At 42.8% G+C, this 25,172-nt stretch overlaps 1 protein-coding gene across 3 annotated transcripts in view; it reads right to left on the bottom strand.

Annotated features, from left to right (window-relative positions):
* Tesk2 (testis-specific kinase 2) overlaps positions 1-25,172 on the bottom strand; it is an 83,340-nt gene that overhangs the window by 10,270 nt on the left and 47,898 nt on the right. For 2 of the 3 annotated variants that reach the window (XM_030253443.1, NM_146151.4), the window contains 2 exons: positions 22,131-22,179; positions 1,745-1,891 (listed from right to left, as the gene is read on the bottom strand). In XM_030253443.1, the coding sequence (XP_030109303.1) occupies positions 1,745-1,891; positions 22,131-22,179 (196 nt within the window). Of the gene's footprint in view, positions 1-1,744; positions 1,892-22,130; positions 22,180-23,414; positions 23,515-25,172 lie in introns of all 3 variants that reach the window. The other variant, XM_006503008.4, reaches the window with a different exon arrangement.

Genomic DNA, 25,172 nt, shown 5'->3' with positions numbered 1-25,172 from the left:
TATGCCCAGAGAGCTTATTCATTTTTACAATAACAAGCTCAAAAAGAATACTGTGATAGTTTGTATATGCTCGGCCCAGGGAGTGGCAAAATTAGAAGATGTGGCCCTGTTGGAGTAGGTGTGTCACTGTGTGTCACTGCCTCTGCCTCCTGAAGCATGCACCTCAGGATTAAAGGCATGCACCCAACTCCTTTAGTTATTTATTTCTCAATGAGACTGTATGTAACCATAGGTTAGAAATTTACCTTTTCTATTGCTTTATCCATGAATCCAGGCATAGGAAACATTCATATAGATATGGGTGATATGTTGTAAATTTCTTCCATTTTAGAAGAGATACTTTTTTCCATAGAAAGCCAAAGATCTCATTTTGGCTAGATGCATATAAGCATATGTGTGCACATGTATATGTCGGGGCAGGGAATAAAGTGAGAGTACTCTTGGATATGTATGAAGCTCCTCTTCTCAGGCTAGAAAGATGGCTCAGCGGTGCTTGCTGCTCTTGCAGAGGACCTGAGTTTGTTTCCCTGCACCCACATGCTTACAGTAACCAGGGACTTCAGTTCTAGGGGATCTGATACCCTCTTCTGGTCCCTGCATACACATGCACATAGTACAGACACATACATGTAGGCAAATATCCATACGTATAAAACTAAACCCTCAAAACAAAACAAACCCTCTAACAAACCTTAGAAGACTTGAATGTGGCTCTTGGGCAGGCATCATACTACATAAGCTAGGTGGCTGTACAGTCCTTCCATTAGTTCAAATAATTTTAAAAGCCTTGTCACGGACCCAGGCAGTGGTGGCGCATACCTTCAATCCCAGGAGGCAGAGGCAGGCAGATCTCTGAGTTCAAGGCGAGCTGATCTACAGATTAAGTTCCTGAACAGCCAGGACTACACACAGAAAAGCTCTGTTTCAGGGGGATACCGGGGGGGGGGGGGGGGGGGAGTCTTGTCATGGAAGTATCCTGGGACATTTAGTCCTTCAGTTCCTGCTTTGTAACAAGGCCAAATTTCTCTGAAAGAAACACTTTTCTAGCCTGGTCACACAGCAATCTGGACAACAAAACAATACTACAGTGACCAGCTAACATCAAAGAAGACCTGGCAGGAAGGTAGAAACTCAATCACACAATAGAAAATGGGTCAGCACACAGTGACCCACCCTGCACGCCAAACATGCGTTCCCTTGACTCTCAGGGAACTCGGGAGAGAAAACGGATTGGACTACACAGTTGTGCTGAAGCTTTACGCAGCTCCTACAGCATACATTCAGGGCACTAAATGCAAATGTAAAGGCTCTCGAGATGTGGGTGTTGCCTGCCTCCACACTCAAAGTGGCTGCTCTGAGCAGCCGGAGGCCGATTTGGTTTTGATTGTTAGAGATGATCTAAATAACCCAGGCTGGCCTTGAACTCTATGTAGCTGAGATTGATCATAAACTTTTGATCCTCCTGCTTAAACTATCTAGTGCTAGAGATCAAATCTTTGTTCAGACTAAGCAAGCACCCTCCCAACTAAGAGTCTTAGTCCAGGTAGATGCTTTCTAAAGGTTAACTGTTATAGCTAATCTTTAGAAATACTGAGTTATGTTTTGATTAAAAGTGAAATCTAAAACAGAGATTCCCCATAGTTCTAGATTTCTTAATAAGCACAGGTTTTTTTTTGTTTTTTTGTTTTTTTTTTTGTTTTTACCCCTGTGCTCCTCAACAGTTATGAAAGCAAAGCCTTCACACCTTTGATGTGAGGTCCCGATGGAAAATGCCTTTGAAGTGAAGGTAGCTGAGGCCCACTGCTATGTCATAGGCCAGTTTCACTCTCACAGTCCACGGTAAATACAAGTCACTGTCCAGCAGCTGCTCCAGGTTCCCAGAGTTGATATACTGTGAAAGAGAAAGAAAGCCCAGTCAGGACTTATCAAAAAGGTTTGCGCTGGTGGTAAAAACAGGAAGAGGGAATACCTGAAAACTAAATTTGTTCTTTTCTTTTCTTTATTTTTTAATTAAAGGTTTATTTATTTTATATATGTGAGTACACTACACTGTCGCTATCTTTAGACACACCAGATGAGGGCATCGAATCCCATTACAAATGGTTGTGAGCCACCAAGTGGTTGCTGAGAATTGAACTCAGGACCTCTGGAAGAGCAGTCAGTGCTCTTAAAAGTGAGACCCTGTCTAAAAGCAAAACAACAAACAAACAAACAAACAAAAACCATGCCAAAATGTCACCATAGAAACTAGAGGAAGAGAATAGTCAAAAAGGAAGAGGCCAACTGTATCAAAAAGCTGTATACACCAAATAAGATGCTTGGGAAAAAAATGCCCATTTGCAACCAGGCCACTTCAGCTCCAGCTCAGAGGTCAAGACCTAAGTGGGCCGAGCAGGAGACAGGGCTGTGGAAGAACTAAAGAATGTTCTTCCAGGAAACCTGCTCTTCTCCATTATTCCTGCATATCCTTGAAGCACTGCTTGGGGAGGGGTTTTTGCACTTTTATTTGTTTGGAACTAGCCTCACCATACAACCCAGGCTAGCCTTGAGCTCAGGATCCCCCTCCCCAACTTGGTAGTACAAGTATATGCCATCACACCCAGCTGTGTGATTATTTTTTAATTAAAAAAAAGCAGCTTTGTGTGTGTTGCCTATATGTATGTATGTGCACACCTGTGTGCCTGATACTTTTAGATATCAGAACTGTTGAAGCTCCTGGAACTGGAGTTACGGGTGGTTGTGAGACACCATGTAAGTAGGGGGAACTGAACCTGGCCTCTCTGCAAGAGCAAGTGCTCTTAACTTCTGAACCAACTCTCAGTCCCCTGTGATGATTTTTTTTTAATATTTTATTTATTTTTAGAGTCTGGGTGTCTTGTCACACTAGTTGACTTTGAACTTGGCTTGTAGTTGATGGTTTCTCAATTCTTTTTTTTTCTTAAGATTTATTTATTTATTTATTATATGTGTATACACTGTAGCTGTCTTTCAGACACTCCAGAAGAAGGCATCAGATTTTTGTTATGGATGGTTGTGAGCCACCATGTGGTTGCTAGGATTTGAACTTGGGACCTTTGGAAGAGCAGTCACTGGGATTTGAACTCAGGACCTTTGGAAGAGCAGTCGGCACTCTTAACTGCTGAGCCATCTCACCAGCCCGATGATTTTTTTTTTTAAAGTCTGGAAAAGTAGCTAGGTGTGTTGGTATATGTCTTTAATTCCACCACTTGGAAGGCAGATCTCTGTAAGTTTTGGGCCTGACTGTGTTACACAGTAAGATTCTAAAGATCAAAAAGGGAGGGGGGGGGGCTGGAGAGCTGGCTCAGCAGTTAGGAGCACTGACTGCTGTTCCAGAAGTCCTGAGTTCAATTCCCAGCAACCAGATGGTGGCTCCCAACCATCCTTAATGTGATCAGATGCCCTCTTCTGGTGTGTCTGAAGACATCGACAGTCTACTCATATGCATAAAATAAATAAATCTTTTAAAACAAACACAAAAAACCCTTTAGGAGTGTTAAATGTTGTATAGGCATTATGTATAAATATTCAATGAAAATTTTGTTGTTGGGGCTGGAGATATGGTTCCGAGGTTGAGAGCTCTGACTGCTCTTCCAGAGGACCTGGGTTTAGTTCTCAGCACCCACATGGCAGCTCACACCTGTATGTAACTCAAAGATCTGACAGCCTCACACAAACATACATGCAGGCATACTACACATAAAATAAAAATCAATAAACTGAAAAAAAAAAAGAAAGTTGGTTGTTGTGGTCTATACGTAAATATACTTTTTTGCTTGCTCTATTTTTTTTTGTATGTTTTTTCTTTTAAAGATTTATTTATTTTATTTATATGAGTACACTATAGCTGTCTTGAGACATACCTGAAGAGGGCATCGGATCCCATTGCAGATGGTTGTGAGCCACCATGTGGTTGCTGGGAATTGAACTCAGAACCTCTGGATGAGCAGTCAGTGCTCTTAATCACTGAGCCATCAATCTCTAAAATTTTTATATGCCTTATTTCATTTAATCTACACAACAATCCTACAAGATAGATCCACATGGGCTGAGCATCCCTCTTCTGAAATGTTTGGGATCAAAGGTGTTCCCAGTTTCAGAGTTTGACATTTAAAGGTTCAGATTATTCTATTATATTAAAGGCAGAATCAGGCAGATTATAGAGTCTGGCTCCAGAGTACATCTTTCTACAACTACATGCATTATACAAGGAGTCAGTGGTCATAGCATTTGAATGAGAGAACGCCACGCAGGACAGGAACTCAAAAATGAATTCACTTGGGCTGGAGAGATGGCTTAGTGGTTAGGGACACTTGACTTCTCGTCCAGAGATCCTGAGTTCAATACCCAGGAACCACATGTTGCATCTGTATCTGATGCTCTCTTCTGGTATAGAGACACAACACTCATAGAGGTAAAATAGATGAATAAATCAATCTTTTAAAAAGAATTTACTCAACCCTTTCAAGATCCATTATCTCCATCCTCTTTCCAATGGAGAAAAAAAAAGGATGAATTCTACAAGTGAGTACCTTAATTTTTAGAATATGATACTGAACTTATCAAGGACTAGAGTACTAATGGTAAAACAGACAAGAGATTTAAATTGAATTTTAGTTCAATTATGCCTTCTATGAATGGTTTCATTTTGGAAAAACAAATCAACAAGTAAGGCCAGTTGTGCTTCAATTTCCCCATATACCAGGTAGGCATACCTGACCTGCCTAACTCACAATCTTTTTGTTTGTTTAAAAGAACATGGTGACAGAAGCATCAAAAAGAACCAGTAGGGGGCAGCACCGTACAGAGCATCATCAGATCTCCTATAGGAAGCAGAGCAGGCTTGGCAAGGCAGAAAGAACAGCTGAAAATAATTTCTCATAAGGAAAGCCTGTTAGCCTGCTTAACCCTCTTTGTGATCCACCTTGGAAATCTTACAGCGGTATACGGAAAGCATTAACACCACAACTTCTCACTCTGGGTGAATCTGCCCAAATTCAGACCAGAAGTGCCTAGACTGAAAAGAAATGGGACTGATCGTGCCGGCAAAACATCTAAAAGCTAAACATCTAAAGAAACAGTTCACTTCTTTGACATGGTGGCAGCATGGCATGGAAGGCTCATCTTCAGGAACCACTCACATTACATACATGGCTGAATGTCAGGCAGAAGAAACTAAGACTATGTGTATTTGTATTTTCTGAAGGCCTGGTCATGGTAAGACTCTTGGTTTTGGTTCAGAGAAACACATATTTACAAATATGTGTCAACACCCAAGAAAGTCACCTTAGCTGGGTGTGGTGGCTCAAGTTTATACTTGTAATACTTGGGAGGCTAAGGCAAGATAAGATCCAAAGCCAGCATGAATGACATAGAAGGATCCTGTTTAAAAAGAAAGGCAGGACGAGAGGGAGGGAAAAAGTAAATCCACAGCCAGAAGGGGGAGCAGAGAGAAGAGGAGGCAGGACGAGGACTCAGTGACTAACAGACTCTGGCTTCCCTCGGCAGGATGGAAAAGTAGAAATGAGATCCAGGGAGGGAAACAAAAAAGAATTTATTTTTTTCCACAGTCCATTTGCCTTGCCTGATGCTGGAGAACTCGCTGGTGGGGCTTATAAGCCCATGAGCCCTCAAAAACCACAACTTCTCGATGTCTCAAGACCCATGCATGCATGTATGAAGCAAGGAAGTTTAAGATCTGCCAACAAGGAAGATTTCTAGGTTGCTAAACACTGTGTGCCCCATTAGCAGGAACGTTCACTTCCCCATAAGCAACTCCCAGTGCAGACTCAGCTGTGCAGCCTCTGAACAAATCCCTCTGCAAGAAAGCCAAGAACAGCTGTATTGGCCTGGTCAGCTTCCCTGGACGGGAATCACACATGCTGTGCATTCAATTTTTCACAGGCAAATCCCCTTGGGTTCTCCTATGGAACAAGCCAATACTGACAAGATACTTAAATACCTTACAGAACTTTTAACATTTTAATTTTTTTTTTGAGGCAGGATCTCTCCAGCCTAGGCTACTTCAGATTTGCCAGACAGCTGAGAATTAATTTGAATTCTTGATCTTCTTGCCTTACCTCTCAAGTGAGAGTTATATGTATTTCAGTTAAATGTCCAGTAACTGCTAAATGATACATATGTCAATTTTATCTATACCAAAACCTGCTTCTTTTCAGCTGATCTCTGAATTTACTATCTTTGAAGAGCTGTTTAAAAAAAAAAAAAAAAAAACTTCAGTGAAGCCAGGCATAGTGGTGCACACATTTAGTCTCAGCTCTTGGGAAGCAGAGGTAGGGAGATCTCTGAGTTCAAGGATAGCCTGGTCTATGTTCCAGGATAGGCAGAGCTTCATAGTGAGACCTTGTCTTTATAAACCAAACAAATGAAAAGCTAATACCCCCCCAAAAAAGGAAAGAACGAAAGAAAGAACGAAAGAAAGAAAGAAAGAAAGAAAGAAAGAAAGAAAGAAAGAAAAGCTAATACCCAGTGTACTAGTATTGAGGGATTGTCTTTGGTGGTGCTTGGATAATAAGGGTAAACCCTGTAAATTCAAAGCCAACCTGATCTAAGGGTTCCAGGCTAACCAAGAGCTACATAGTGATACCGTATGTATGTCAAACAACAATAATGATGACAATCTGCCTGTCTGTCCCACACTACTCCATAGGCTGAGGCTGGAGGAACACTTGAGCCTATGAATTTAAAACCATCCTTTGCATCACAGCAATACCCTTTCTCAAAAGAATGAAACTAATGGTCAGGGTACAGTAGTGTGCACTTTTTTTTAAAGACTTATTTATTATTATATCTAAGCACGCTGTAGCTGTCTTCAGATGCACCAGATGAGATGTCAAATTTCATTATGGATGGTTGTGAGCCACCATGTGGTTGCTGGGATTTGAACTCAGGACCTTGGAAGGAGCACCACTGAGCCATCTCTCCAGTCCTAGTGTGCACTTTTAATCCCAGCACTAAGGAGGCAGAGGCAGGCAAATCTCTGTGAGTTCCAGGTTAGCTAGGGAGACCCTGGGTTTTTTTTTGTTTTGTTTTGTTTTGTTTTGTTAATTTTTAGAAATAATCTAAACTTTTTGTTTGTTTTATTTTGATTTATATGTGTATATCTGTTTTTGTGAAAATGAATGCAGGTCCCCATGAAGGCCACAAGAGGGCATCAGATCCCCCTGGAGCTGGAATGACAGGCAGCCTGGTATGGGTGCTTGGAACTGAACCCGGGTCCTTGCTTTGAGCTTTTTGAAATAGGATCTCATCAGGTAGCCCTGGCTAGTCACAAATTCATGGAGATCTATCTACTGGCCTCTGCCTTCTAAGTACTGGATTATATAGGTATGCACTACCATACCTAGTTTGGTTTTTTTGGTTTTCTCATTTTGTTGTTGTTTGTTTGCTTGCTTGTTTGTTTGAGACAAAGTCTCACTATATATCCCTGTCTAGCCAGAACTTCACAGAGATATTCTGTCTCTGCTTCCTAAATGCTGGAGTTAAGGCAGCTCACCATAGCCAGTTTTATGAGCTTCTTAGATCAAACCCAGGGCTTAGCTGATTAATAGTCATTCTACTAACAGAGCTACACCAGAGAGCTCTAAGACTACTCTTTGTTTTTTTGTTTTTAGACAGGGTGTCTCTGTATAGCCCTGGCTGTCCAGTAACTCACTTTCTAGACCAGACTGGCCTAGAACTCACAGAGATCCACCTGCCTCTGCCTCTTGAGTGCTGGGATTAAGAACATATGCCACCAGCCCAGCTCTTTCCTTTCAGACTCTTGAATTCGTTTCTACTTTTCAACAAATATACTCATCTGGCCTAAACCCAGAGCACTTATTCAAGGGGGTAAATGCTGGCAGCTGTGTGGCCGAAGTCACTTATGGCCATCTAAGTAGCAGGACTGTTCTGAGAACATCTGTACATTCTATCCATTTAACCAAACAAAGACTGAAAAATCTATTACGTGAAAACACTTAAGATTAGTTCACAGTTCAATCCAGATCACATCTAGAAGGCATGGTAGCCCAAGCTGGCCTTGAACATGCAATATTTATGCCTCTGCCTCACAAGCACTGGAAATTTATTTATTTATATATAATATATACCTCACCAGAATAATCTTCCTGCAATGAATGCCAATCTAAAGCTACTCCAGTGTTAAACTATCCAATGATCTTCTATTACTCTTGGACTAAAACTGAAAACTTCAGCAGATGGGAACAAAGAGAAGGCTTAGCCGTTAGGAACACTGGCTGCTCTTCCTGAGGACCCAGCCTCAATTCCCAGCACCCACACAGTAGCTCTAAACAGGCTGTAACTCCAGGTCTAAGGGACCTCACACCCTCATCTGGCTTCTGCAGGCACCAGGAAAGAGCATGGTGCCTAGACATACATGAATATAAAACAGGCAAACACACTTAAAAGTAGTTCTTGGGAGGCAGAGGCAGAGGCAGAGGAACTGGATGGAAATCCAGACCAGCCTACACTATACAGCAAGCTTGAGGTTACCTGAGGCCTCATCTCAACAACGAGAAAACCCCTCATAATTCTGAGAATAGTTTACAAACCCTTTCTTTCTTTCTTTTTTTTTAGATTGATTTATTATATGTAAGTACACTGTGGCTGTCTTCAGACACTCCAGAAGAGGGAGTCAGATCTTGTTACGGATGGTTGTGAGCCACCATGTGGTTGCTGGGATTTGAACTCCGGACCTTCAGAAGAGCAGTCAGGTGCTCTTACCCACTGAGCCATCTCACCAGCCCACAAACCCTTTCTTATTAACCACTTAACCTGCACATTTGTCCATGCTTTACAGTGAAATACTCTTCTCTGCTCCACCCCCACCTTACATTCACTAATTGTAAAGGGCGGAGTTCCATTTCCTAATAACCCATAGGTAGAACTGGGAGTAAGAAAGACAGCCAAGGCAAAAGAACCACAGAGTAAGAAAGCACAGTGACTAGACATGAGGAGATGAAACTAAGAGTTAAGATGAAACTAAATTTTAGTCTGGTAAGAAAGCCCGCATACTACACAGACTGTCTACTTTTTTTTTTTTTTTAAATTTTGAAACTATTTTATGTATGGGTGTTTTGACTCCCCAGAAGCCAGAGGAAGGCATCAGATCCTCTGGAGAAAATGTCCTATGATATTAAAGGCATAAATTGGGTTCACACATTATGAGCCAAAGAACACAAAGGATTGGTAACACCCACGAGAGTCAAGGGAAGCAAAGGACTCAACAGCCTTGAGAGGAAACTGGCCCTGTCGGCACTTCGATTTGGCTCTGCAGCCCTCAGAGCTGTGTTCTACATCACTCACATTGTAGACTAACACAACAGAGAGTGCATTTTATAAAGAACATTTGGGGCTGGGTATGGTGTTCCACCATTTTCAGGAGGCTGAGACAGGAGTGTGAATTCAAATATGTGCACACAAATTAATTTAAAAAAATGTAAGATGTATGCATATAAATATGCAAGTAAATAAATATAAAAAATGCTTTAAAAAAACCCACCACGGGCTGGTGAGATGGCTCAGTGGGTAGGAGCACCCGACTGCTCTTCCGAAGGTCCGAAGTTCAAATCCCAGCAACCACATGGTGGCTCACAACCATCTGTAATGAGATCTGACTCCCTCTTCTGGAGTGTCTGAAGACAGCTACAGTGTACTTACATATAATAAAAAAAATAAATAAATCTAAAAAAAAAAAAACCAAAAAACAAAAAACAAAAACCCACCACAGTAAGATTTGCTGTGAAGACTGCCAACATAGAGATAACACTCCATTTATTTAGAGGCAGTTTCAAAGAAGACTGTTAATGGCAATAAACATGCTGTAGGGCCTGAGGGTACATAACTTTGAGTACAGCCTTAATCCTTTCCTAAATATTTTCTGGGTATCTCACAAATGAAGCCATCACCTTTTGTTTGCAATTAAAACGTTAATCCCAAAGATGTAAGAAGAAAGACCACTGACCCAAATCATTATGACCAAATTAATTAAAGCAAGCTATTTTATTCCTGTACACAGGCTGCCACCCCTAAGGTGGATTTCAATAGGCCAGCATAGGGCAAGAGGAAGACAAAGTTGGTTTGGTTGTTTTTTGGTTTTTTGGGGGGAGGGTGGGGGGATGGGGGCAGTTTGCTTGCTTGCTAGCTAGTTTTGTTTTTCACCGTAGGGTCTCTCTGTGTATAATTGGATTGCCTGGCACTCACTCTGTAGACCAGGCTGGCCTGGAACTCACAGACATCTGCCTGCCTCTGCTTCCCAACAAGGGCTTCCATTAAAGGCCATGTACCACCACCAGCTCAGCAGGGCAAGATTTTTATAGCTCAGGGATAGGGGCTTCCAAATAGGGGACAGCTGGGCAAAACGCAAGCCTAACAAGTTAGTCATAACGACCTCCCAAAACAAAGACATGATTGTGAAGTAGGCATAACAACCTTTTAAAACAAAGATAGGATTCCAAGATGGTTATAAACTTTTTAAAACAAGACATGTTGGCTATTTCCTGGAACAGGCAGTACAGAACCATTTGTACTTAAGGTTACTAGTGGGGCACACATAGCCCAATCCCTGAGAAACAGGTTTAATGGTAAACAGGAATGAACCTAGTTTGTCTTTACTATAAGATGGCTTTTAAACTGGGTGGCGCACACCTTTAAGCCCAGCACTTGGAAAGCAGAGGCAGGAGGATCTCTCTGAGTTCAAGGCCAACCTGGCCTACAGAGCTAGTCCCAGGACAGCTGCGACTACACAGAGGAATCCTGACTCAGACAACAACAACAACAAAAGATGGCTTATAAGCAGGATCAGCTCATCTAAAGCATCCTAACTTCCCAAGCACACTATGATCTCACCAACTGAAATCCTACCCAAAGCACCCCAAGAGGCACCCTGAGATCTAATCTCAATTCCTTAGCAAGTCTTTGAGGATACAACTTCAGAACCCACCAAAATGGTATATATGGCTATTGTAAATACAATAGTGTGATTCTCTAACCTTCTTTCTCCTATCTCCCTATTAACACCCCCCTCCCCCTTGCTTAAGCCTATGCTAAGATCTCCTTTTAATAAACTCCAACTTTGCTTCATACTGGCTCTTCCTAAAATCCTTTCTGAAGTTAAGTCAAGAATCCTGATTTCACCTGATAATCTTTTATTAAGAAACTCAGGATGCAAAGGGAGACAGTGTGGAGCTGCATCTCCAGCCCCCGGCCCTCCCAGCCCCCCAACTATGACTGAGAATAGGCGTGTTAGCCAAGGAAAAAGAGTCAAAGGCAACTCAGGAATCTCCAGACTGAGACGTTCAGAGCAGCAACAGAAAGACAGCCCAGGATCCTATCTGACCTACTGTGTCAGCAGTAAATGAAAAACTAGTATTGCTGTCAAAATAGCCAAATACAGGCTTGTTGGACCCCTGCTCTTTGGATGGGTCTTCTAAAGAGAGGGGCCTGAGTGCCGGCCTACTTTTCACTGTAGCCTAACAATGCTTTTGTGCTAGCCACTGGATGCTTGTTGGTCAGCTCTCAGCACAAAGGCTAGCAGACATCCCACCCCGCTGGCTTGCTTTAAAGAAGAAAAGAAAGCTTTGTTACTGGCTTGGGTAATTCCAGGACAGGCGCCCCAGGAGCGCCCTGTGGGAGGCTTATGCTCCAAAGGAGCCTCCTGTTCTCAGCTGGAGCATCCATAGCCAGTGGGAAAGCATACATGGGCACATCCGCTGAGACCTGTTTGCCACTGTTCAACGGCCGCTCCAGGAGATTCACTAAAGCCGGCTTGATCGGAGTCAAGAAAGAGAGGACACTAGCTCTGGCTACAAAATAGCTTTTACTAACCCATAACATATTCAGAATAAGTGTTTGAACTTGCTCTGCTTTCCCATATCCTTCTCTTTGTGCAATTTTTATTTGTCCTTCCAAGCTGGCTGGGGCCTTTTCCTGATACTCTTATCTCGTATTTAGTGCCATTTCTGTATCTTGGACATATTTCTACTCCTGCTAAGCACAGTAAAAATCTAATGGTAGAGACCAATTATTTCTGAACTTTCAAACCCAAGGCAAGCAGCGGAGGTGCCTATTTAACAGGATCCAGAAAGATAAACAATGTGACTTTAAATTTTGTTTTGGAAAATGGGTTTTGCTCTACAGCCCTGGGCTTGCTTGGAACTCACTACATACCCAGGACTGGCTATAGTGATCCTGTTATCAAAGCTGTTAGGGTCAGGCCCTAGCAGCTCCAATAACCTAGGATTGACCACCAGTCCTCAATAAAACAGTGAATAGCCAAGAAGAGAGACTTCTTCAAAGTGGCCACGCTGGGAAGAGGAACAAAGAGGTTCAATGACCCTACACACCATTTCCTCCTTTGCCACCCCACTCCCACCACCTCAAGTCCATCTTCTGGTCCTAATATGTGGTTTAGGTTGAAATGAAGGCAGAAGGTATGCAGTCCTGGCCAAGGCACAGTCATACCCACTGGTGACCCACAATGTCTCAGCTCCAGTCTCTACTGCCAGGTGGTTAACAAGTCAGAACTCTCTAGTCTCTTGGGAAACCAGTTCCTCATCCGATGGCACAGAGCTTCTGCCATTTGCTTCTCACAGCAAGAAATTCCTGGGGGCCCAGTGCCTCAATAGTCTTAAAACCATAGGGAGGGGCACAAGTGTCTCTCCTTGAATATCTTTGCTACTAACAAAATAATTACAATCCATTAGCCTCAGGCTCCCAAGAACTAAGATCACAGGTTTGAGCCTCTTTGCCTATATAAATTCACCAATAAACTGTTGAATAAAAAAATTAAATGCACTTAAGTAAAATAGAAGCGGGGGCTAGAGAGATTACTCAGTTCTTAGAACACTAATTGCTCTCTCCCAGAGGACTCATTTGGTTCCCAGAACCAATGTCTGATGAATCACAACTGCCTCTAACTCCAGCTCCAAGGATCCAGCCTTCTTTTGGGCTCTGTGGGCATCCTAACTAACCTATCTGGCATGGATAAACAAGGAAACAAAAATAACAATTTAAAAATAAATGAATAAGCTGTCACTGTCTGCAACACCACAAGGCTTGGGGACCATCACTGAACAGAGGGTGGAAAGACTGTAAGAGCCTAGAGCCATGAGAACTGGAACAAGCCAGTGTCTTTTAGACACAACAGGAATGCTTTGCTCCAGCAGTCACACAAACTGTGGTGCCTCCAAGAACCAGATCAAGCCAGTTAACACTTTAATAATGTGGAGGGAGGAGGGGCTCCTGAGCCCACACCCCTAACTGAGGAACTACTGAAGGTTGATGGCTTCTGGCGGAGAACAGGCAGTTTTTCTTGAAGGGTGTGGCCCTGGTAAATCTGTATTTTAGCAATGGCTCAACGTCTAGGATTAAATGGTTATTATAAATTGTTGAAAATTGTACATATTAACCAAGAATTATTCAATGAGCCTACTCTGGTTAGGGTGTTCTTATCCTAGTCCCATGATTTAAATGTCTCCATTACTGTTTGGAAAATGAGAAACCATTCTAATTATGCCTTTGAGTTCCTGCCATCTTGCCAACCTTCCCACTAAGTGAAAGCCCTCCCACCCAGAGAGAGTGACCTGCACTTCTGTGTACAGCACATCTGGAACCTCACCTGCAGGTTTAGTTCCCTCTTGGCCAGGACTATCTGCATATGGCAATCACATCTCTTTCTCAGTTGATATTTTTCCCCATAGTGCTCTAGAAATAAACTTGTCAGATTCTATATAAACTCAAATTTTATTGCTTGACTTTTAATAATGCAGAGTTTGTCAAATTCAATGCTAAATAAAGTAAAAGTCAATGAATGGTCTAAAAACAAGACATGAGATTGAGAAGTGTAGAGAAATGGGGGGAGGAGCTGGGAGGAGCTATGTTGAGAAGTAACTATGATCGAAATACATTGTATGAAATCCTCAAAGAATAAAAAAAATGAAATAAATTGAAGCAGTTTTAAAGTATTTTGTTTTTTTTTGTTTTTTGGAGACAGGGTTTCTCTGTGTAGCCCTGTCTGTCCTGGAACTCACTTTGTAGACCAGGCTGGCTTCGAACTCAGAAATCCTTCTGCCTTTCTGCCTCCTAAATGCTGGGATTAAAGGTGTGCCCTACCACGCCCGGCTAGGACAATAGATTTTTAAAAAAACTTTTGAGTCTATTAACTTAGCAGGCAAATAGCTTCTACCAATCCAAGAGCTCAGACAGCATCTTGACCCTAGAGCAAAGCCTCCCTCTTCCCTCAATGTCCCTACCTATGATACACCCAAAAATGTATTTTAAACTGGTCTTGATTTATGATTGTCTTTGTTCTGTAAAACTATAAAAACTTTGTGAAAATGCTTCCAGGCTAGGACATAGAATTTAGGGTAACATAAAACATGTTTCTGAGCCATGGTCACTCAAAATGGCTCCAAAATAAACTATCCCTTATGGTGAGAACTGTGGGTTGATTGTTTATTTGTTTGTTTGTTTGAACAACCAAAATAATTAAATGTAAATAAAATAAAGTTGGGGGCCAGAAAGATGACTCGGTAGACAAAAATGAACAAACTTATACATTTTGTACAAACCTGAGTACTTGAGTTCAATCCCTGGAGCCTACATGGTGGAAGAAGGAAAGTAACTCCTGAGAGTTGTCTTCTGACCGCCACATGTGCCATGGCACTCGACTGTACATGCACACACAAACACACCAAATAGATGTAATAAAACAAGAACAGCTCCATCCAACTATGTACTTGGTCTAAAATACTTTTTCTGAGCAAAAATTAAGAGCCCAGTCTTGGGGATCTACTAGTCAGGAAGCAGAGGCAGGCTGAGTTTCAGGACAGCCAGGGCTATGCAAAGGAACCCTGTCTCAAAAGAAAAGAAGGAAGGAAGGAAGGAAGGAAGGAAGGAAGGGGAAGGGGAAGGGAGAAAGGAAGAAGGAAAAAGGAAGAAGGAAGGAAAAGAAAAAGGGGGCTGGGCAATGGTGGCACACGTCTTTGATCCCAGCACTTGGGAGGCAGAAAGGCAGGTGGATTTCTGAGTTCGAGGCCAGCCTGGTCTACAAAGTGAGTTCCAGGACAGCCAGGGGTACACAGAGAAACCCTGTCTTGAAAAACAAAACAAAGAAACAAGCAAACAAAAAAAAAAGACAAGATAAGACAAGACAAGAAAAGAAAAGAAAAAGGGATAAGGAATAAGGAAAAAGGGCTCAGCAGGAGCACCCGTCCATACTAGAATGCCTGTCTTTACTCCCCAGCTGCTATAGGTTAACAAATGGCACTCTCTATCTCAGGCCTGTATCCCAATGTGCTGACACTGAGGACTGAACCATGCATGACTGGCAAGCCCTCTACCACTGATCTACACACCCATCCTCAAGACATGAACTAAATCAGGTCACACTTGACAGCCTTATCCAATCTGATTTCCCATCTCCAAATCCTAAACAATTTTATCAGAAGTGTAACCTGTTTGGGCCATGCTCAAGAGCATCGCTCCCTCCAGCCTGATGGGGAGTAGCAACAACCCTGTATACTCCTCTACATTCATAGATGAGCCTTTTTAAAACATTACATTCAGAGTGTGTGTGTGTGCATGTGCACAAGGACAAGCACAACAACTCACCACACACAGCAGACAACCTGTGGGAGTTGGTCCTCTGTGAGGACCTAGGTTTTGGTTTTTTTTTTTTTTTTTTTTTTTTTTTTTCGAGACAGAGTTTCTCTGTATAGCCCTGGCTGTCCTGGAACTCATTTTGTAGAACAGACTGGCCTCGAACTCAGAAATCCGCCTGCCTCTGCCTCCAGAGTGCTGGGATTAAAGGCGTGCGCCACCACACCTGGCTGATTAGGTTTTAATCTCAGGTGGTGAAGCTTGGCAGCAGGTGTCTTTACCTGCTGGGCCAGCGAGATAGCCACAGCCACAATCTCAAGTTTTGTTTTGCTTTTAGATTTACTTGTTGATTCATTTGTTTGAGACAGGGTTTCTCTGTGTAGCCCTAGTTGTCCTGGAACTCACTCTTTAGACCTGGCTGGCCTGGAACTCAGAAATCCGCCTGCCTGCCTCCAAAGTGCTGGGATTAAAGGCGTGCGCCACCACGCCCGGAAAGCCTGGACTTCTGATTCTGGTAGCTCTATCTCCTAGATGCTAATTACACATGTGTCTCCCCAAGCCTGCTTTATCCAGAGCTGGGCACATGAACCCAGGGCTTCGTGCATGCTTGGAGAGCACACTACCACTCAGGCACATCCCACGCCCCCGAATGACTCTTTTTTTGACATCTCCTATTTGGTACCTTCTATCATCTTCCCCACTGCCATTCACAACTGTGTGTTTAAGATGCCCGGGACATCAGAGTTAGTTGTGACTTCTTTAACACCCCACATACAGTGTTAGGAAGACTTATTTTCTACTTGCAAAAAAAGACTCATAATCAACAGCTGTATCAATCACTCCAGTCAAATTACCATCATCTTCTCATCTTTTTTGCATGGTCTTTTTATTCCTATCATTCTTTGTAGTACTGGAAGTTACGTCCAGTTTTACCACTGAACTATGTCCCCAGTCCAATTTTTCTTTTTAGTGCTGGAGATCAAGCCTAGGGCCTTAAAAATACCAGGCAAGCCCTCTCTCTACCACTGAGCTACACCCCCAGCCTCCATTGCAGACTTTATTGCACAAGCCCCTTAGCTGTTCTTCCTGTTTTTGTTCTTATTCCTTTTCAGGAATTCACCACACAGAAGGTAGGATGGTTCTGTTAAAACTCAAACACATCAAGTCAGCTGTTTATCCAGAAACATCCAGAGACGTCACAACCCTCCCTGAGTAAAAGCTAAGGTTCTTACAGGTCTACAAGGCTGCGTGCTCTGCAGTTAAGAGTACAATTGGCTGTTCTTCCAAAAGATTGAGGTCTAGTTCCCAGCACTCACATGGCAGCTCACAACCATTTGTAACTCTAATTCTAGGGAATTCAGCACCTTCTGCTCTCCATAGGCACCAGGCATGCATGTGGTGCATAGACATACATGCATACAAAACACCCATACATATAAATAAATTTACAAAGACTAAACTTGTAATTATGAAAGGATATGTGACATTTCATACCACTTTTTTTGGGGGGGGGTTCGAGACAGGGTTTCTCTGTATAGCCCTGGCTGTCCTGGAACTCACTTTGTAGACCAGGCTGGCCTCAAACTCAGAAATCCACCTGCCTCTGCCTCCCAAGTGCTGGGATTAAAGGCATGCACCACCACACCCGGCTCTCATACCACTTTTTAAAATAAAGATTTATTTTGTGTGTGTATGTGTGTCTGCATGAGTGCATGTCACATGTGCGCAGGTGTCTGCAGAAGCCAGAAGGTGGCGTTATATCCCCTTGAGCTGGAGTCACAGGCTGCTGTAAACTGCCCAAGAACAGCAAGTTCTCATAACAGCTAAGCCATCTCTTTAGCCACTCAACGATATTTTTTAGGCGTCCCCTCCACCACTGGGGCCAACTTTTCACAGAATTGAGTCTCATTACATAGCTATGAATACATCTTAAATGTGTACTAAGGCCCTAGTTGCACAGGGTATTTTTATAGGTCCTATCCAGTAAGCTAAGCTCCATTAGAGAACCTGGGACTTGACACAGCTTAGAGAATAAGAGAGAAAAAAGATAAAAACTTTCTAAGACCTATAAATCAGAGTATATAGAAGACAGCAAAAATACCCATGTAAAGGGGGATCATATTCTGAAAACAGATTATACAGGATCCAGGAATCTAAATAAATTTGAAACAGAAGCATTTAACTTTTAGTTATTCCTGATGAAGCCAGTCTGGTCATATCAAAATGATGTCAAGAAAACCAGAAAGCAAGGCATAATCCCATCACTAGGGAGGCAGAGGCAAGTAGACTGTTGAGTTATAGACCAGTGTGGTCTACACATAGTGAGTTCCAGGACAGCCAGAGATACATAGTGAGACCCTGTGTCAAAACAATAAAAACAAAAGAAAATAATAGAGGCAGGAAAACCAGCTATAAAATATCAGTAGTGACCTAAGCATACAATGACATCACAGAGGTTAAAGTGGAAAGGAATGTAAACAGAAAGACAAAAACGATAGCAAGATAGGACTGGGAAATGAGGAAAAGCCAGACAGACGTGTCCTACATGCTTTTGTTTGAAGCGTCCCCAATCTATCTGTGCTTTCTTCAGACAGAATCTTGCTATGTAATTCTAACTGGCCTGAACTTACTATGTAGACCATGCTGCACTAGAATTTGTAGATGGACTAGCAAAGTGTCTGCCCCACAGCAGACTCACTCAGGTGTCTGTGTAAACAGTGAAATCTTCTCCCTTTGTAGTTTTGTGGTTGTGGTGATGATTTGTTTCCCTAGTGGTTTTTTTGGTATTAGGGGTTGAACCTAGGACCTTCTAGCCCTGAGCTATATCCTAGCACTCTCCTCCTCATAGGTTATTTGTGCTCACCATGTCTAGTCCTTTAGGGATCTCTGATCCTCACAGGCTACTATAGTTAATATTCTTAGTAGTCGTCTTTTTTTTTTTTTAAGATTTATTTATTGTTATATGTAAGTACACCATAGCTATCTTCAGACACCCCAGAAGAGATTCACTTATCATTACAGATAGTTGTGAGTCACCATGTGGTTGCTGGGATTTGAACTCAGGGCCTTCGGAAGAGCAGTCGGTGCTCTTAACCACTGAGCCATCTCTCCAGCCCAGTAGTCTTCTTTACCATGGGTCACAATAGCCTCCCTGGAACTGCCCCATGCTTGAAAGACACACGTGCTTCTGCTGCCAGCGTTAACCTAACACAGAAGGACTGGCAGCCCTTGCATCCTACTCAAGGCAGCTCAGGACAGAGGAATACTTTGTACTAGGCCACACAAAAACAAGGGAGGGAAGAGACAACTGGCAAGATCACAGCACACCAAGAAACTGGAATCGGGGTCTCGCTGCTCCTGTTCATAAATAATGCATGAGTTGGGTCACTGAACCCATAGAGTTTCCTTTCACTTTAAGCTCGAAGATTATGTAAGTCTGACCAAGGCAGCTCAGAAGCACATAGCAATCCACACAAACTCCTCCAAGTTAACAACCTTAAAAGACTGAACTGGGACTACAGGTGTCAGCCTCCTTGCCCAGCTGACCTCTAAGGGGAAGGCTATGAAATTCCCAAAGAATCAAAAAAAAATTTTTTTTTTTTGTTTTTAAAAAAGAATGTGTAGGTTTACTTCTCAGAACAGAAATAGAAAATCTTTGTAGATCTGGGGAGCTAATTCTGAACATATGAATTTGGAGAATTTAATGAACAATACTTTCCATAAATGTGTCTCTTCTATTACATAAATTCAGTAAAAAGCTTTTCAAGATTTAACAGTAATGGAAACATAGGAAAAACAAAGACAAACCAGAATTCAAAGCAGAGATGTTACATTAAGAAATACAAGTTTCAACGGTTAGTGGGCATTAAGCAATCTTTATAAGCACGGCACTGTGGTAAATGAGCATTTTATATCTCATACTCTCAGTGTCCTAGGTAGGTCACCCTTTCATCAGCAACATTTGTCACATTTAATTACTCCCTCCTCCTTGAAACTCCTTCTTTTCCATTCTAGACCAACAAGCTCTCCAGCTTTTTTTTTCCTGCCTCCCCGTCTACACCTCTCCCTACTAAAGGTAAAATGCCCCAGGGCTCAGTTCCTTTCAGCAAAACTATCAATATCTCCACTAACACACAACACCATGGAGGCACAAATAGATTCACACCTAGGCAGTCAGATGCCAAAGGCCATGCTCTTCCTCACCACTCCTTCCATCAAGACATTCTTTACTCTTTTTTTTTTTTTTTTTTGAGATAGGGTTTCTCTGTATAGCTCTGGCTGTCCTGGAACTCACTTTGTAGATCAGGCTGGCCATGAACTCATAAATCCGCCTGCCTCTGCCTCTGCGCCCCCCCTCCCCCCCAGTGCTGGGATTAAAGGTGTGCGCCACCACGCCCCACTATCATTCTTTACTCTTTTTCTCTGTTGAGACAGGGTCTCACTCCATAGTCCTAGCTGACCTGAAACTCACTGTGTAGACCAGGCCTGCCTCCACCTGAGTGCTTGGGACTGGCCTGACAGTCTACATTCTAGCTTTCAGTAACTGAGAAAAGAACACACCCGGGACACAGGGCACTCTCTTAAGGCATTAAGGACAATTATCACCAGGCACCAACTCAACAGGAAACCAATACTCTTGCAAATTCCATTAAACAAGTTTCCTTCCTAAGTTTCTTCACTTTTACACTTTGGTACATACTTCTTGATGGGAAATGTGAAAATATTCTAGAACAAAGACTATCAAGCCTAGATGCTTAAGAATCTCTTTTTTGAGTGGGGCAGAAGGCATTGAGACAGGGTCTCTCTACGTAGCCCAGTCTATCCTGAAACTGTTGAACTCACAGAGAACCACCTGGGTACCTCTGCCTCCCAAATACTGGGACGAAAGTTGCTTAGAAAAAAGGAATTTTTAAAGTAATTTGTTATTGGAAAGATGGCATGTGCTGTTTCACATGTGTGGAATCAGAGAATAACTTTTGTGAGTTGGTTCTCTTTAAGAGAGCTTTTAACCACACAGATGGGGTGGAGGCAGTAAGTAAGATTTCTCAGTAAGTAAAGGGACTTGCCACCAAGCCTTAATGACCTCAGTACAATCTCTAGAACCAATGTGGAAAGACCGGACTACCACAAGTTATACACACAGAAAGAGAGAGAGAGATTCACTCTCTGGAATCCCCTCCAAACAAGTAACTCCACAAAGTTGTCCTCTGAGCCATGGGACAGACAGACAGACAGACAGACAGAGACACAGATACAGATACAGATAGAGACACACACATATACAAAATAAGTAAAAATGAAAAAGACACTGGTCACCAGGCAGTGGTGGCGCATGCCTTTAATCCCAGCACTTGGGAGGCAGAGGCAGGTGGATTTCTGAGTTCTAGGCCAGCCTGGTCTACAGAGTGAGTTCCAGGGCAGCCAGCAGGGCTATACAGAAAAACCCTGTCTCGAAAACAAAACAAACAAAAAACAAAACAAAACAAAACAAAAAAAGACACTGGTCTACAGAGTGAGTGTCAGACCAGCAAGGACTACACAGAGAAACCCTGTCTCAAAAAACGAAACAAAACAAAAAACAAAAACAAAAAAGGTGAGGTGGGAGAGAAGCGGACAGACAGACAGACAGACAGACAAGGTTGGTGAGAGGCTCAGTGGTTAATGGTGCTTGCCACCATGCCTGAGCTGAATTCCTCAAGCCCATATAGTTTAAAGAGGGAACCAACCCTGAAAGTTGTTCTCCAACTTCCACCTGAAGTTGTGGCCCACATGTAGCTACACACACACAGACAGAAAAACAAACAGATAAGAATGGTGGCAAAGAAAAATACAGATGTGGGTCCTGGTGTGGAGGTAAGGGACTGCACATTCAAGAAGCTGAAGCAGAAGAAAGGAAGACCAGCAGAGGCTACACAGCAAGCCCTTGTCTCAACAAAACAAAGAACATATATGGAACCTATCCACACTCCAGGAGTGTTTCCAAGAAGAAATCAAGCATTTTCTGCACCTACTGACTTGGCATCTGAATTTGGGAAGCTTTTGAGACAGATGCTTTGGTCCTCCAAGGTGACCACACCACAATGCCCCACCCACCTGTACCACTGACTGCAATAAGAAGAAGGACCAGGAACCCAGAGCAGGAGACTCCAGATCTCTACAGCAAACACTTCCCAAGGTCCGGGAATCTGCTGCCAGGAAAGGCTTTACAGTCAAGCCATGCCACCCCTCACCCGGAAGGGAGAAGAAATCCAGAGAAGAACCAGTTTTATACCAGAACACCTTCTGTTCTCAGGGCACTCACCAAATATTAAGTACACAGGAATTTAAGGCATAGGCACTAAGGCTGTTGTCCCAAGGCAATGAACAAACTTACTGCCACTTTAATGTAAATATAATTGCACATGCATTTTACCTATATGCACGAGTAAAACAGATCATAGATGCTGACAGAGAGGAAAAGAAGCTACTTCAGCACGCTTATGACGTCATACCTCTGTAAGTGCATGCAACTGTCCTTGATGTACACATACACCCATGAACCTGAAAAACAAAACAGATTTTCTTTCAAACAAATGAACAAGACATGAATACGATTCCATGTGGAAAAAACAGTTGAGTTAGCCAGGGAAACAAGGCAGTGCTTGTGAAGTCCCTGTACCATCTCAGTCTTGAAAAAGACACTAGATTGAGCCGGGCGTGGTGGCACACTCCTTTAATCCCAGCACTGGGGAACCAGAGACAGGTAGATTGCTGAGCTGGAGGCCAGCCTGGTCTCCAGAGTGAGTTCCAGGACAGCCAGGGCTATACAGAGAAACCCGGTCTTGAAAAACCAAATCTAAATAAATAACTATGGTCGACTAAGGCCAGCAAGATGGCTCAGTATGTAAAGGCACTTGCCACCAAATCCAATGACCTAAATTCAATCCCTGGGATTAACATGATGTTAGGAGAGAACTAATTCCTACAGGGTATCCATGCTGGCTAGTCTTTTTGTTGTTGTTGTTTTGTTTTTGTTTTTGTTTTTTTGAGACAGGGTTTTTCTGTGTAGCCCTGGCTGCCCTGGAACTCACTCTGTAGACCAGGCTGGCTAGTCTTATGTCAACTTGACATAAGCTAGAGTTATCTGGAAGGAGGGGTCCTTAATTGAGAAAATGCCCCCATAAGATGTAGGGCATTTTTGCTGGGTGGTGGTGGCACACGCCTTTGATCCCAGTACTTGGGAGGCAGAGGCAGGTGGATTTCTGAGTTTGAGGCCAGCCTGGTCTACAGAGTGAGTTCCAGGACAGCCAGGGCTACACAAAGAAACCCTGTCTCAAAAAAACAAACAAACAAACAAACAAAGATGTAGGGCATTTTCTTAATTAGTGATAGATGTGAAAGGGCCAGGCCCATTGTGGGTGGTGCCATTCCTAGTCTGGTGGTCTTGGGTTCTATAAGAAAGCAGGCTGAGAAAGCCATGGAGAAAGGCAGCAAGCAGCACCCTTCATGGTCTATCAGCTCCTGCCTCCAGGTTCCTGATCAGGTTTCCATCAATGATGGACCACAATGCAGAAGTGTAAGTCAAATAAACCCTTTCCTCTCCAGCTTGCTTTTTGATCATGGTGTTTCATCACAACAATAGAAACTTTGACCTCCATGTGCTACACATAGCAAGTGTTCTCTCTCTCTCTTTCTCTCTCTCTCTCTCTCTCTCTCTCTCTCTCTCTCATAAATGTAATTTTTAAAGTTTTAAAGATGCCTAACTGAAATGTCATTAAATGTCAGGTGTAGCATACCTAGAGGAAAAGGCAATGGTGCAGTGGTGAAGAGGGAGGTAGCAAGTCTTCAAACAGCAGGGGAGGGCTGGGGCTGGAGTACTCACCTAGATTCACTTTCCTAGAATTGACAAAAAAAAAATAAGATAAACAAAATAATAAAATAAGAAGCCAGGGGTTGGAGAGATGGCTCAGTGGTTAAGAGCACTGACTGCTCTTCCGAAGGTCCCGAGTTCAAATCCCAGCAACCACATGTTGGCTCACAACCATTTGTAATGAGATCTGACACCCTCTTCTGGTGTGTCTGATGACAACTACAGTGTACTTACAAATAGTAAATAAAGAAATCTTTGGGCTGGAGCAAGAAGTGTCTGAAGATGCTACAGTGTGCTTACATACAATAATTAAATCTTTAGAAGAAGAAGAAGGGGCTGGAGAGATGGCTCAGAGGTTAAGAGCACCGACTGCTCTTCCAGAGGTCCTGAGTTCAAATCCCGACAACCACATGGTGGCTCATAACCATCCATAATGAGATCTGACGCCCTCTTCTGGGGTGTCTGAAATGCTACAGTGTACTTACATATAATAAATAAATAAATCTAAAAAAGAAGAAGACGATGACGAAGAAAACGAGGACGAAGAAGAAGCCTTCACTTGAGATTGCCTTGGCAATTTTTGACAATTTTTTTTCCTCCCTATATAGCCTTGGGTGTCCTGAAACTCACTCTATAGGCTGGTCTCAAACTCAGATATCCGCCTGTCTCTGCTGGCCTTAAAGGTGTGTGCCATCACACATGGCTCTCTTGTCAATTCTTTAAGGCTAGTGCTGTAGCCCAATGGCCTAGCAAGACAAGGTCCTGGGTTCAATCCTAGCACAAGTTTGTAAACAAACAAATAGATCAATACTTTCCAGATTAATTAAAAGAAAACCAGTAAGGTATAATGGCAAATTAGAGGGAATGTTGGGAACAGACAGTTTGAGACTATAAAACTCAGGTTTGCCTTGGAACGCAGCCAGTCACAAAGGCATCTTAGGGTCAGTTTCCCTGGTTGCTGGGATTACAGGTGTGAGACCCTAGCTCTGTCATCCATTTTATTCATTTCAAAAGTGGTAGCTTTCTTCATATTAGAAAAAACAGAGTTTATAGATCTCTGCCTTTCTAGTACCTTGCATACATTAATCCAAGATTTGTTGACTAGCATGAATGTTTTTTATGACCTAGGAATTTATTAATAGTTTTAAGTGCCCTTGCTGAGATGGCTTGGACATACTTTTAGTGGTTTGAATAATAATAGCCCTCAGAGGCTTGTATATTTGAATGCTTAGTCATCAGGGTGTGGGGCATTTGAGAAAGATTAGAAGGTGTGGCCTTGTTGGAAGAAGAATGTCACAAGAAGTGGGCTTTGAGGTTTCAAAAGCCCATCTCTCTTCTCCTCTCCCCTTCCCTCCCCTTCCCTCCTCCTCTTCTTCTTCTCCTTCTTCTCCTCCTTCTCCTCCTCCTTCTTCTTCCTTCTCTCTCTCTCTCTCTCTCTCTCTCTCTCTCTCTCTCTCTCTCCCCGCCTGCAGATCAGGAGAAAACTAGCTCTCGGCTACTGCTCCAGCACCATGTTCCCCAACATGATAATGGACTAAGCCTCTGGAACCGTAAGCAGGCCCTGGAATTAACTGTCTTTTCTTATGAGAGTTGCCTTGGTTATGTTATCTCTTCAGAGTAATAGAACTGTGAAAAATCCCCTTCCAAGATCAACTAAAATGTCATCATCTCTGCAAAGGATGCC

The sequence above is a fragment of the Mus musculus genome, chromosome 4 (assembly GCF_000001635.26).
Source record: "Mus musculus strain C57BL/6J chromosome 4, GRCm38.p6 C57BL/6J".
In the NCBI taxonomy this organism is placed as follows: Eukaryota; Metazoa; Chordata; class Mammalia; order Rodentia; family Muridae; genus Mus; species Mus musculus.
This window is presented reverse-complemented; position numbering and strand designations above follow the sequence as displayed.